The sequence below is a fragment of the Vigna radiata genome, chromosome 11, assembly GCF_000741045.1.
Source record: "Vigna radiata var. radiata cultivar VC1973A chromosome 11, Vradiata_ver6, whole genome shotgun sequence".
Taxonomy (NCBI): domain Eukaryota; kingdom Viridiplantae; phylum Streptophyta; class Magnoliopsida; order Fabales; family Fabaceae; genus Vigna; species Vigna radiata.
This window is the reverse complement of record NC_028361.1, coordinates 16,655,053-16,668,281: the sequence shown is the minus strand read 5'-3', so window position 1 is coordinate 16,668,281 and position 13,229 is coordinate 16,655,053. Positions and strand designations below refer to the sequence as shown.

Sequence of the window (13,229 nt, the reverse complement as noted above, 5' to 3'; positions counted from 1 at the left end):
ATATAATGTTCCCTCCATCCCAGGAGAGGGAAACGCTAAATTACCCTCAACCCACCCAATAAATAAACATTAAACAAAGAAAAATATTGGCAAATTGGTCCATCATTTGACGCTTTTGCATATAATATCTATTTGAAACAGATAATATATATTTGATCTATTTGATTAACACTCGAATGAAATCGATTAATTGTCAAAGTATAACTGACAACATTGGTGCGTTATTAGAAATGTTACTTTAACACCCATATATGGATTTACATTCAAATGACACGTCAAGTGGTATGTATGGATCCTAGTCACATAGTGAGGTAAGAGGGTGGGAATGTTGCAAAAAGGAGATTGTAATAAAATGTGAGAGCATATGATCCACCACAAGGTCAACACCCTCACACGAACACAACTTCACAACATACATGACTACCAGCTCGATCATTCCACCACGAATCTTCAACTTCAGTTGAGCCTTCCACCATGGATCTACAACACCGACTTCGCCCTTTCACCATGGATTTCCAACTTCAGCTCAACCCTTCCACCATAAATCTCCAACTCGAGCTTAGCCCTTCTTCCATAGATCTTCAGTTCCAACTCGGCCATAGGAGAAGCACGGCCAAAGAAAGATTTCCACTCATACTTTTCATTACAGGTGCCCAAATGAAGTTAAGCTAGGGTTTTACACTAACACATCAATAGACAAAACAAAAACCAATTTTTTTATGGCAGGAGCACACTCTCACGCAAAATGGGGACAAAACAACTTTTTGCAGATTTTCATACTTTAGTTACGGAGAATTTTGATTTTGGATCTAGTGGCAACAACTATAAGGCACATAAGTTTTCTTGTATATTGAAGGAATGTAATAGTCTGCAAAAGCAATGGTCTTTCTTTTAATGATAGAGTGGGTGAATACTTTACATAGACAACTACAAAGAGTAGAGTAAATATGCATGCATGCATATATGTACTTTTTCTTATCACTTTTGTTGGTTTGAGACGTTTTACATTTAATGCTCTTTCGTGTTCAAAACAACGATGTGTTTTTCAAATTTTCTATCGTTCGAACAATATTTGATTATTTAACCATTTTTTAGAAGATACCAAGTAATTCATAGAAATCAAGCTAATAATTCAAGAGGAGTAAATAAGAGAGAACGGATAAGATGAAATTGTAAATCCCCAACAACTCCATTCATTCATTGTTTTCTTCTCGTCAATTGAATCAATCTCTTTTGCATGTTTATATTTTATTCACACATCAAATTAATTAATTTTTATTTTCAAGTCTTACGATTTTAATTCACGCGAACGATAAGGCCTTTCGAGTCTCTTGGGAAAACGATACTTGGACTTACCATTTATTATTACTTGATATGATTTAGTACGCTTGCCAATCCGTTAACACTCTTCCATCTAGAACGAATAGAGAAGAGAAAGAGCATCCAAATCAAAATCATCTGAATGATCAACAATGTTGTTGCTCTTCAATCAAAGGAAACAGCTTCATTGAAGAAGAGAAGAAAAGATAAAAAGAGCAAGTATTTGTCTTACTGCTCTTCACGCTTACATCATCTTATGCTTCTCCAATCAAAGGAACAACCTCCCTAAAGAGAAGAGAAAAAGAGCAAGCATAAGTATGGAGATTGAAGATGAATATTGTTGCTCATTAAGCTTACATTGTAACATCCGATAATTTCACACTAATTTTTTTTATTTATAAAATTAATTTGAGAACGGTAACATTTACACAATCTTTCATAAGGAAGTATAAAAATTTCATGCTAATTACACCTTTTAAACTCAGATTTCAACTTCTCATCCATAAAGATAACTTGAACTTTTTTCTACCATTCTTTTGCCTCTATCTTCACTTGAATTGGATTAGACGACATTCCCTCATCTGCTCCCGTATAACATATATGTTATACGATCATCGTAAAAATATAATTTTCCGGCGCAAATACAAAAAGTAAGGGTAAGCTACCATGAAGAGAATAAGATATAACATTTTTATTACACATACTTAATTTCCAATGAAAATTCATATCAAACACCAATGTTTATACTAGACTCTATTATCTGGATATAACATTGATGGAAGTCTCGGGTGATCGTGCACTTGTGGTGACCTCCTCACCCCAGACAACAAAAATCATGGCCAAATACAATCCAACCTGTCACCACAAGGTTAGTCCGTTAACACCTATGTCCAAAATCGACACATAGATTAGGACCTCCTACCCCTCTCACCGCATAACTCATCCTTCTCTACTTGAGACTGAAGAGTTATTAGAGTATCAAGATGACCTTCCCATTAGGACCCTCAACATTAATATGTACACTAATACCATGTCACTATATAATCTCTCCACGAGACTCACATCATGTTCATATTCATCAACTCATACATGTCACTACATAAATCTCTCCACCAAACTCTTACTATGTTCAAATACATAATTTCACATCCAACATAATATAATACATTCAACACATATTTCATATCCATTGAGTATTTTACAAAATAAAATTAGCAGACTATAATCTGTTTAACAATAATTTAGTTAAAAACACATCGAGTAGACTTCTAGGAAAGAGAGGTGTGTCACAATGGACAACTTAAGTACCAGGGCTTTCCTAGCCAAAGTGTTCCTTAACTTGTTATTAACAAATTTCTTATTCCTAGATTCAAAACAACAACATATAATATTAACACAGAAATTCAAAAAGTTATACAACAAGCACATAGGTTTTTCATTAAGAATGCACATAATTTCAAGACATGAATAGTTATGCAAAAATATTTTATCATAATATAAAAGCATAGAAAGGTTAACTCCTCTTATCTCTTTTCCAGACTTAGTTTCCTACTCAGAAGTTGTTCTCCCGAAAATCCTTCAGAATCTCTACTCTTTTTTGCAACCAAAATTCCTTCCTAATTCTTTTCTTCTCTCCCTTTCTCTCTTTCTCTCTTATTTCCTCTCCTTCTTGTGCAAAATCCTTCTTCTCCCCCTTGGCTATTTATAGCCAAAAAAATTTTACTATACAATTTTTTTAAAAAAATATTATTTTATTAAAAAAATAATATTTTAATCTCACTTACACTTAAACATATATGATCACTCTTGGAACCAATGTGGAATGCTTATCCTTGGACAATATTCATTTTTTTGTACTATTCACCATTTTTTTCTTTTTTCTTAAAAAACTTTTAAAATAGGTTCTCAAAATTTTGAACCACTCTTTCTGAAATTACTATAATTCTTTATCATAAATTTTAATTTTTTTAACCATAATTTTTTTAATTAATTATGTTTTCTATCCATTAAATTATTATTACTAATAATAATGCTAAAATTTACTACTATTTATTAAAATAGATATTTTTCATGGGTCTTACATACATAATTTAATGCTCTTCAACATAGGAAGCAACCTCTAAGTTACAACAGTACACATAATTATACTTATCCTCTCTAGGAGAGTTAAGTTGAGTGTGTAACTATACAAGTGTTAGATTTTAATTGTAAAACATATCATCACATTGAGAGTCAAACATCTATACCTTGTAATATCCCATAATGAATTTGTTGTATATTCTAGAGAGAACTAAAACACTTACAACCAAGAGTGGGTAAACTTGGTTTAGACAATTGTCTAGGGATAGAGCCTGGAGAGGCTAAACTTAGACTACACATGTTGCCTAGGGGTTTCAAGAGTGGCATATAATATTGAACCATGAGTGGGTAAACTCGATATAAACAGTTGTTTAGGGATAGATCTTGGAGAGGCTAAACTTGGACTAGACATGTTGTCTATGGGTGCCAGGAGTGACATAGAATACTCAACTAGAAGTGAGTTATACTCAGTGTCAGGAGTGACTAAAATACTTAACCAAGAGTGGGTTATACTTGAAACCAGAAGTGGTGTAAAAATACTCAACCAGGAGTGAGTTAAACTCCTTGTAAGATATTTTCACCGTTCCATTTCTTCTTATTTATTGTCCCTTCAATCTATTTTAGTTTCTAGCTTTTAATAGCAAAGTTTCAGGTACAAGGTTATAATCAAAGCTGTTTATTTTTGTTGTTTGAATTTTCCATTTGGTTTTTGATAACTTTAATGTTGAGTTTAAGTGCGAACTAACCCACTTCTTCCATTTTAGCCTTTTCCCTTTTATGCATAATTAATTTTCTTGCTTAGGTTTATAAGCTTCACTTTCATTTCCAAGTTTGCATAATTGTTTGTTCATTTTCCCTTTTAATTGACCTTGCACATACTAGTTTGTTTTATGTTGATAACCCAACCAAGGTCCGCCAAGCTTCCAAGACATTCTCTAATTTGGTGATGCCAAGCTTACGAGTTATACTCTAATATGGTGATTTTAAGCGGTTAGGTTGTTTCCCTGTCCTCTCTCGTCTTTATTTTGTATTAGGAATATCTGTAACAACCTCTGTTCCCGTATAACCAAAAGTTATACGATCATCACGTAAACATAAACATAAACATAATCACAAACACAAACACAAATAATAATTGGTAAGCTATCATTAAAACAATCAATAACAACAAAATATAAGAATGGAAAATAAACACAACATATTAACCAAACATTCATTCTCAACATTATTACCAGTAACATCATTATCGTCATCATCAACATCATCATCATCACCATTATCATCATCGTTGCCATCATCATCAACAACATCATCAATAAGATTATCATCATCATCATCATCATCATCATCATCAACATCCTTACCCCCTCCCTCCCACATACACACATTCAACACCATTGATTTCAACCAATAATTTATAATTCATCGTAAAAATCACTCACACATTCTCTAATATTCAAACAAATAAACAAATTACAAAAATTTTTAAAAAGAAATCAAAGAAATTTAAAATATAATTTTTTAAAAATTATATTTTAAAATAATAAAATTAACTAAACTATTTATATTAAAACTATTTAATATTAAAATAATTGAGTATGTAAAATCTTTACCATCACAAAACTATATTTCTCCCATATTATATATATATATATATATATATATATATATATATATATATATATATATATATATATATATTAATATACTGACTCTATATCACATTCATACTTTTATTTCATTTATAAGTAAATAAACCAATAGTCAAACTCAAAAATCATATTTACAATAAAGAATTTTAGTATAATTAGTTCTTAATATTCGTATGCCAATACTGATCCCAATTATATCGATTTTATTTTGTGTTTGAACAAGTCAATTAATAGAAAACAAACTTTATTTTGATGATTTCTATACTAAAAAAATGTCTCCAATTAGGGTCATATTACTTCATACAAAATAAATGTACAAAATAACCACTTTCCTAAAATGTTAAATCAACACCTTAATAAAGTAATAATTAAAAAACAACGAATTAGGCACATTGCATTTAATTTAATTTATACAGTGGATGCGTGGTGAATAAGCCATGAAAATTCATAATCTTTCCTTTAACATGGGCACATATCCTTAACCCAACCCTAGATCTTCCTTCTTCAACAACACCAACAACCTTCTTCCTTCTCTTCAACTCAACAACATTATATCACATACACTTCTTTCTCAGATCTCTCCCGGATTCCCTCACACGCTTCCTCTATCAAAAACACCCTACAATTCTTCCTGTGCAAGTCTTCTTCCTCAACAATATTCCTCCTTTGAGCCTCAAAACCCCTCAATTTTGCATTTCATCTTGTGGGATCCACTTGAATTGCACTGGATTTGAAATCCACTAAAAAAATCACATTTTTTCCACTGGGTATGCTTTTTATGTGACTGTAGTGTGTAGTGCATTGTTGGCATCGAGTTCTCATGGCAATGCCATCGGGAAACGCGGTCATGCCGGAAAAAATGCAGTTTCCGGCTGGCGGTGGTGCTGCCAGTGGCGGCACTGAGATCCAGTATCGCCACCAGCCGTGGTTTGTGGATGAGAGGGATGGTTTTATCGGTTGGCTTCGCAGTGAATTCGCCGCTGCGAATGCCATCATAGACTCCTTGTGCCACCATTTGCGTGTTGTTGGTGAGCCTGGGGAGTATGATATGGTTGTTGGGGCAATTCAGCAGAGGAGGTGTAATTGGACTCAGGTGCTGCTTATGCAGCAGTACTTTTCTGTGTCTGAGGTTGTATATGCACTGCAGCAGGTAGCCTGGAGGAGGCAGCAGAGGTTTCTGGATCCAGCAAAGACTGGCTCCAAGGAGTTTAGGAAATTCGGTTCGGGGTTTAGGCAAGGGCAGCACAGGAATGAGGCTTCCAAGGAAGGTTATAATTCTAGGAACGAGGTTGCCAAAGAAGGTTATAATTCTAGGAATGAGGCTGCCAAGGAAGGTTATAGTTCTAACGTAGAATCTTTTGGTCGCGAGATAAATGCTGTGGCTGTTGCTGGAGGTGTGGAAAAAGGGACTCGTGCGATTGATAAGAATGGAGAACTTAACTCTGGTGGCAAGGTTGGGACCATGGATAACAATAGTATAGCATCTCCTGAGGAGAGTAAAGGTAAATAATGGACCTTTTGGAACATACATACACATATATATAGTATATATGTTTGTGTATGTGTATATATCTACATATGAATGGATGTATATACCATGGTTTCAGATATGATCTCATATTTTGGTTACTTGGGCAGATGCTGTTACAAATGATCACCTTGATGGCACTTTGAATGGCTCTGTGAATTCTCAAGGATCTCTGTCTAGCTCAGAATGTGAAGCTACGGGTGTAAATGAAGAATGTACATCAAATTCTGAAGGTTTTTGTTACTGCTAACAGTGATTAAATCTAGAGGACATAGGAATATGTTCGATTAATGCATTAATTTTTTTTTTAATTCAGTAAATAATTCTCAGGATGTGTCCCAGATCTTCCTTTTGTTTGCCTTTGGCATACAATGTCATATGCCTGTTTACTGGCATGCCAAAGGAAAACACTCCCTTACTTGTAGTCACACACATAGAGTAACATTCAATTATAGGATCAGAGTCAGCATATAAACTTAAATCGCCTTGCACATTGATTCAATTATTGTGATTCCTGTGCTATGTGTTACAGGAAATGATTCACATTCTATGCAAAATCAAAATCAGAATGCTTCTACCGTGGGAAAATCTTTTACTGGCAACGAGATGTTTGATGGGAAGATGGTAGGGTCCTTTAAATGTTAGTTTGCTTTTATTAATTTCTTGTTATTTGTTTCTTCATGTCTAATACCTCTTAAATTTTCTACCATTTCTTCTTTTAGCATTCTATCTGTAAAGTGCACCTGTTTTAATATGTTAGGTGAATGTGGTTGATGGATTGAAGTTATATGAAGATTTAATTGATGGTACCGAAGTTTCAAAACTTGTTTTATTAGTCAATGATCTGAGAGTTGCTGGAAAAAGAGGACAATTTCAAGGTAAGTGTACTGTGTGTCTCATGCTAGCATGCTGGGAGGATCTGTCACTGCTTTGTTTAAACTTTCATTGATTGATATGCAGCAATACTCAGTGATTTTGACCATATTCTGAAAGGTGGCAGTTTCAGTGAGAAATAACAATATACTACATTTCTGTATTCCATTCTAGTAGTTGAATAGTTGCCAACAAAGAATTATTTGGAATTACCCTGATGCTAACTAACAATTGTAAGGTGGTAGAATAGCCTTTGCTTAAACTGAGTCAATTACTTGTTGTAATATGCATTTTCAGACCCTTGAGCTTGTTGCAAATACACACACACACACATATATTTCCATTTTTATAATATTATGAATTATCATCAATAAGCACAAAAACCGTCAGAATTCACCTTGCACGATTCCTATGGCTTAGATCTCCCTCTTTTTCCCTATCATTTTGTATGAATGACCTTAGATACTTAAAACCGAGTGATTTGTGGTGTGGTATGCTGTGCTAAAGTTGTGTGAAAGTCTTATTTGGCCTCGCGTTACATTTACACTTTAATGTTTGCGTGGGCAAAGAAACATTCAATGTGGTCTAATGTGATTTAGTTTTCACAATCTCTTTTAACCTATTATTTTCAAAGCAGGAAACTTCAGGTCCATGAATTGTCTTGTATGCAGAAAAATACAATTATGATTATATTTTGACAATGGGCATTTGTATTTGTTGTAATGCTAATTATATTTCTTATAAATAAGTAGGTTTCCACTTTCCATTTATGGAATGTGATCTGCTACTGATTTCCGAAAGAATGAGAGAAGAGGTCATTCATTTCATCTATAGGATGTAAAGAAAGGATGCTTCTTTGGGCGCATTCGTTACTGTTGTACAAACCCCGGAATTTTCTCCTATATTATGGAAATCTTTTTTACAGTCAATGAAGGCTGAGTCTCTCTTGTTGTAAATCCATTTTTCTAAACTTGTCTATTAGTACCCATTCAGAAGTGTTGTATTTTCCAATTTGTTGGGACATGGCTCCCAAAGATCTACCATATCATTACACACACACACACCCATATATTATGTTTGAATAAATGAAGTTAATTTTGCAACTAATGCAAATAGCTTTTTTTTAATATCTGCTAATTGCTAATGATTTATCTTGAATAGGAAGTCAGACATTTGTGGTATCAAAGAGGCCCATAAAAGGACGTGGAAGGGAAATGATTCAGTTAGGTGTTCCCATTGCTGACGCACCACCTGATGTGGACAATGTAACCGGAATCTCCAAAGGCATGTCATCTCATGCAAATTTATATTTATTTTATACAAATCATTAGTATAGTTCATGCGTTTTTGTCTTTGCAACCATGCTATTTGTTTTTCACTACCCTCTTGCAGTACAAGTAACGATTGATGAAGTTCCACCATGTTACTCGTTCACTGGGTCTAGTAAACACAAGGCCCAAGCACTAGCATGGATGAAGAATTATATTTTAAATTAGGATCTTTATTATTTCCTTGTGAACCCTTGCTATTTGGCCAAGTTACTGCAATCCTGTCCATTGATATATGTGTGCGGGTGATTATCCTACAAAATTAGGACAATAGAATAGCGTGTGATGTTTCTCTTTTTTATTTCGTTGTTGGACATTTCTTTTTAGGGTAGTAGTAGTGGGTGCCTTACAAAGTGGTGCTTTTGTCACCAGTCTACATGCTTCCCAAACCTTCCAAATATACCGATTACGTCAAAAAGCTATCCGTGCGCTATATAAATCTATGCAAGCTTTTATGGAAGCTCAAGACAACCATCATTAGCTTCTGCAACAAACCATGGACAATTGTTATGATTCTATACAGGCCACCATGGATACTCTAAAAAGCCAGGTTTCATCCCTTTGTACTAAATCTACCTCATTACAATTGCCCCACAACCTTGGTATTTCCCTACTCATTACTACTGCCTCCTTATGGAACGTTGTATTCCCCTATGGTCTCTCAACCTATTCCACTTCCTCCTCAGCCCCATAGTTTTACCACCACCATGATTCCTCTTGCTCCCTCCCCTCATGCTTCTTTTGCATCTTAACAACCCTGCCCTATTTACCCTTTCTCTCATGCCACTACACCCTTATACCTGCATATGACCAAACCCCATATATCCCCAAAACCCTCACATATCTTCTCTTGTTGTATGAGGTCCTCTTACAGACTAACATTTATACATGGCTTATTTCTATATTAAGGGCCCCTTAGTAGGTATAAATGGATGTATCACAACTCTCATTTTACCATTCTCAGGCTTTAGAAATCTGTTTCCATACTCTTATAAACATTATCAGGTTGGACTTTTTAAGCTACGACAATATTGTTCCATGGCCCACTATCAGGAAAATTTTGAGGAGATTTGCATTAGTGTACTGGATATACCGCCTGAGGTTATACTTAACTGCTTCATTTCAAGCTTATCCCACCTGTACCAAGCACACTTCCAATGCAACTGTTGGTGCTTTTTAAACTCTTTGATCAATGCACAAGATCAACCCAACTCATTAATCCAACATCTTTCCCCACATTGGTCCATCACACAACCAACACCAGCCTCTCAACCCACGGCTATACCTTTTCTTCTGGCAAGCCCGACACCTCACCGTATTGGCCCAATTTGTTCCTCAATCACCATGCCCCACTCAACTTTGAGGGCAAGGTTTCTATTGAAGTGGAGGGTATTGTTATGGGAACTATGGTCAGTGGGCCTAGTAGATGCAGGGTTTCAGCACCAGTATGCATGAGATGAAACATTATATTTTATGTTAGCATTCTATTTTATGTTCTTATGGACCCTTATTATTGGGCCAAGTTACTGTAATCCCGCCATCATTATGCGAATGACTGTGTCCTACAAAATTAAGACAATGAAAAATCAATTGTGTTTTGTGTGTTCTTTTTGTTTTTGTTCATTTCTTTCTAGAGTAGTGGTTACGGTAGCCTAACACACCATTTGAATCTGACAGATAAGAAAGTAGAATCTATACCTTCTTTGTTCCAAGATATTATTGAGCGCTTGGCTGCCTCACAAGTGATGACTGTGAAGCCTGATGCTTGCATTGTGGATTTCTTTAACGAGGTTGCCTCATTTCCTTTGTTTTTTTGGGAGGGTTGGGAGGAATTTAATTTATAACTGTGTAATATATTTTTACGTAACTTGGTATTGCAATCATCTGTAGGGTGATCATTCACAGCCTAATAGTTGTCCACCTTGGTTTGGAAGGCCTGTTTATACGCTTTTCCTAACTGAATGTGACATTACTTTTGGGAGAATAATTGTCTCGGACCATCCTGGGGATTATAGGGGTGCAGTCAAGCTTTCTCTTTTACCAGGGTAATATTTGTTAACCTTATCTATTTTTTATGCGAGTGGTTCTGATATTTTTATTTGTCCATAGGATCACATTAACATCATAGAAGCCAATGAAATTGTGTTAATTCAATACATAATTGTCTGTACTCAACAATTTATTTGTATTACAAGTTTTAGTTAGACCTAGATCTAGTTGAGTCCACAGTAGCTATTGGATTCTAAATTCACTGGAAAACAAAAGCCCTCATTGCCTTCATTTTGACTTCGATCTTTAATTTTTTTTAATACGGTATTAGTTTTTTATGTTAAAGTCTGTAGTTGATAAATCTATCTCTTGATGTTGAGTTAATCCGTGAATACCAACATCCTTTAGTTAATCCATGAATTAGATGTTTGTTTCCAATCGAAATAAAGCCATGTGCATCAACAAATTTTAGTTTCTTTGATACATTGTTGAAGATACGTTTTCTGAGGATTTGTATTTCTTTCTGAAAGATGAAATCTATTTCCTATTATATTATTGTAATTGTAGTTCGACTCTGATATAGAAAACATTTTCTCTGCCATGAGATATACGCCTGACAATATTTGTCATTGGAGTGAAGTTTTTTCATCTATCACTACAGCCTTCTATTTTTTTGAAAATGGCTTTTGTTGAACTTAAATTTTTCATTGCTTTTACATTCGCTAATGCAGCATAATTTTGCTTGCTATGCCCTTTAATCTCATTCTATTCTGAATACCTGAGGAGAAGAATGTACAATTTAAAGCAGTGGTTTTGTGATGTGGTAACCATGACAGATACTTTTCAATTGCCTTGTTCTGTGTGGATTTTAAATTTTTATACCAATACTGATTAGAATGCAACAATTATTAAATATTCTTTTGCATTTATTATGTTTATAAAGACTTCTTTTCATATTTTACTAAAAAATTTCTCTTTTGGCTAAAATTTTATTATTTTAACTTGAGATCAATTTTATGTTATATTATAGTCTGTCATGTCCTGTGATTTTTAAATTTGTTTGATTTCCTTGTGGTGAGCTTTCTCCTGATATGACCTATTTACTCTGGCAACCGAAGGTCCCTTCTGGTGATGCAAGGGAAATCAACTGATTTTGCTAAACATGCACTTCCTTCTATTCACAAACAACGGATACTTGTGACCTTCACAAAGTCCCAACCAAAAAGTTCTCTGCCAAGTGATTCTCAACGATTTAGTCCACCGTTGACATCTCATTGGGCACCACCATCGAGCCGAACTCCCAATCACATACGTCATCAATTAGGCCCGAAGCATTATCCCACTGTTCCGGCAACCGGAGTATTGCCGGCACCATCCATTCGAGCACCTCCAAACAGTATGCAGACATTGTTTGTGCCAGGAGCAGTTGCACCTCCCATTTCATATCCTACAGCTGTGCCAATTCCACCAGGTTCAACCGGATGGACCTCTGCTCCTCAGAGGCATCCACCTCCACGAATGCCTGTTCCCGGCGGCACAGGAGTCTTCCTCCCCCCACCTGGCTCAGGCACCACTTCATCTCAGCACTTACCTGACGGGGAAAATACATCATCGGCCATGTCGGGAAAGGAAAGTTGGAAATCTAACCATAACAGCACAAATTCTTCACCAAAAGGTAAAGTGGATGGAAATATGGTAGGTGGGGAAGAATGCAATGGAAATGCAGATGGAAGTGAGGGTGAAGATGTGGTAGGGAAAGAAGACGAAAGCAATGATGCAAAGCATTGAGCAATGTTATGGTAGCAACATTATGAGTATGAAGCAAATGTAAAGAGCGGCAACATTCAACATTCAACATTCAAAATTCAAAATTCAACACGTCACACGATAGGATACTGCAAAAGAGAGAACAAGGGAAGGAGGCAGGGCTTTTTGATTCACTTCTTAATCCTTTTGTTTTCTCCATTCCTTTTTGCTTGTCTTACTATATTAACTTTTACAGCAAGGGAAACCCATTCTTAATTCAGATTTTCATTTTTCCTACCTTTGAAATTATTTTATACATTTTCTCTGTTCCTGCTAATCTTTTCTTCTACTATTTTTTTTTAAGCATGCATGGTGGATTTGAAATACATTAAATGCTTTACAAAGATATCTTAGTAATACTTAAACATATTTACTTTAAAAAGACGTGAAAGAAATATATTTGTGCAAGGAGATACTTCTCATTTCTTTTCTTTACTTGTTCTATATTGACTTTTATTCATGATTTTAATAAAAAATACATTATAATTAATTTTGCATGTAATTATAATTAATTTAAATATATATACCTAAATATAAAAGACTTTTCTTTTTTCTTTTGTGTAAAATTTTTCTTTGTTGTTTATTTTTTTTAAATAATCACTATTTAGTTACTGAAATTACTTTAATGCGAAATTAAAATTATTATTTTTATAT

General features: G+C 34.7%; 1 protein-coding gene across 1 annotated transcript; it reads left to right on the top strand.

Moving 5' to 3' along the window:
* Window positions 1-5,493: 5,493 nt before the first annotated feature.
* LOC106777730 lies at window positions 5,494-12,812 on the top strand. The gene is made up of 8 exons (XM_014665456.2): window positions 5,494-6,553; window positions 6,690-6,812; window positions 7,112-7,203; window positions 7,340-7,457; window positions 8,614-8,736; window positions 10,458-10,570; window positions 10,671-10,825; window positions 11,888-12,812. Exons 1-8 carry the CDS (start codon window positions 5,872-5,874, stop codon window positions 12,555-12,557), a joined length of 2,076 nt encoding a protein of 691 aa, XP_014520942.1. The 5' UTR covers window positions 5,494-5,871; the 3' UTR covers window positions 12,558-12,812.
* Window positions 12,813-13,229: the final 417 nt, after the last annotated feature.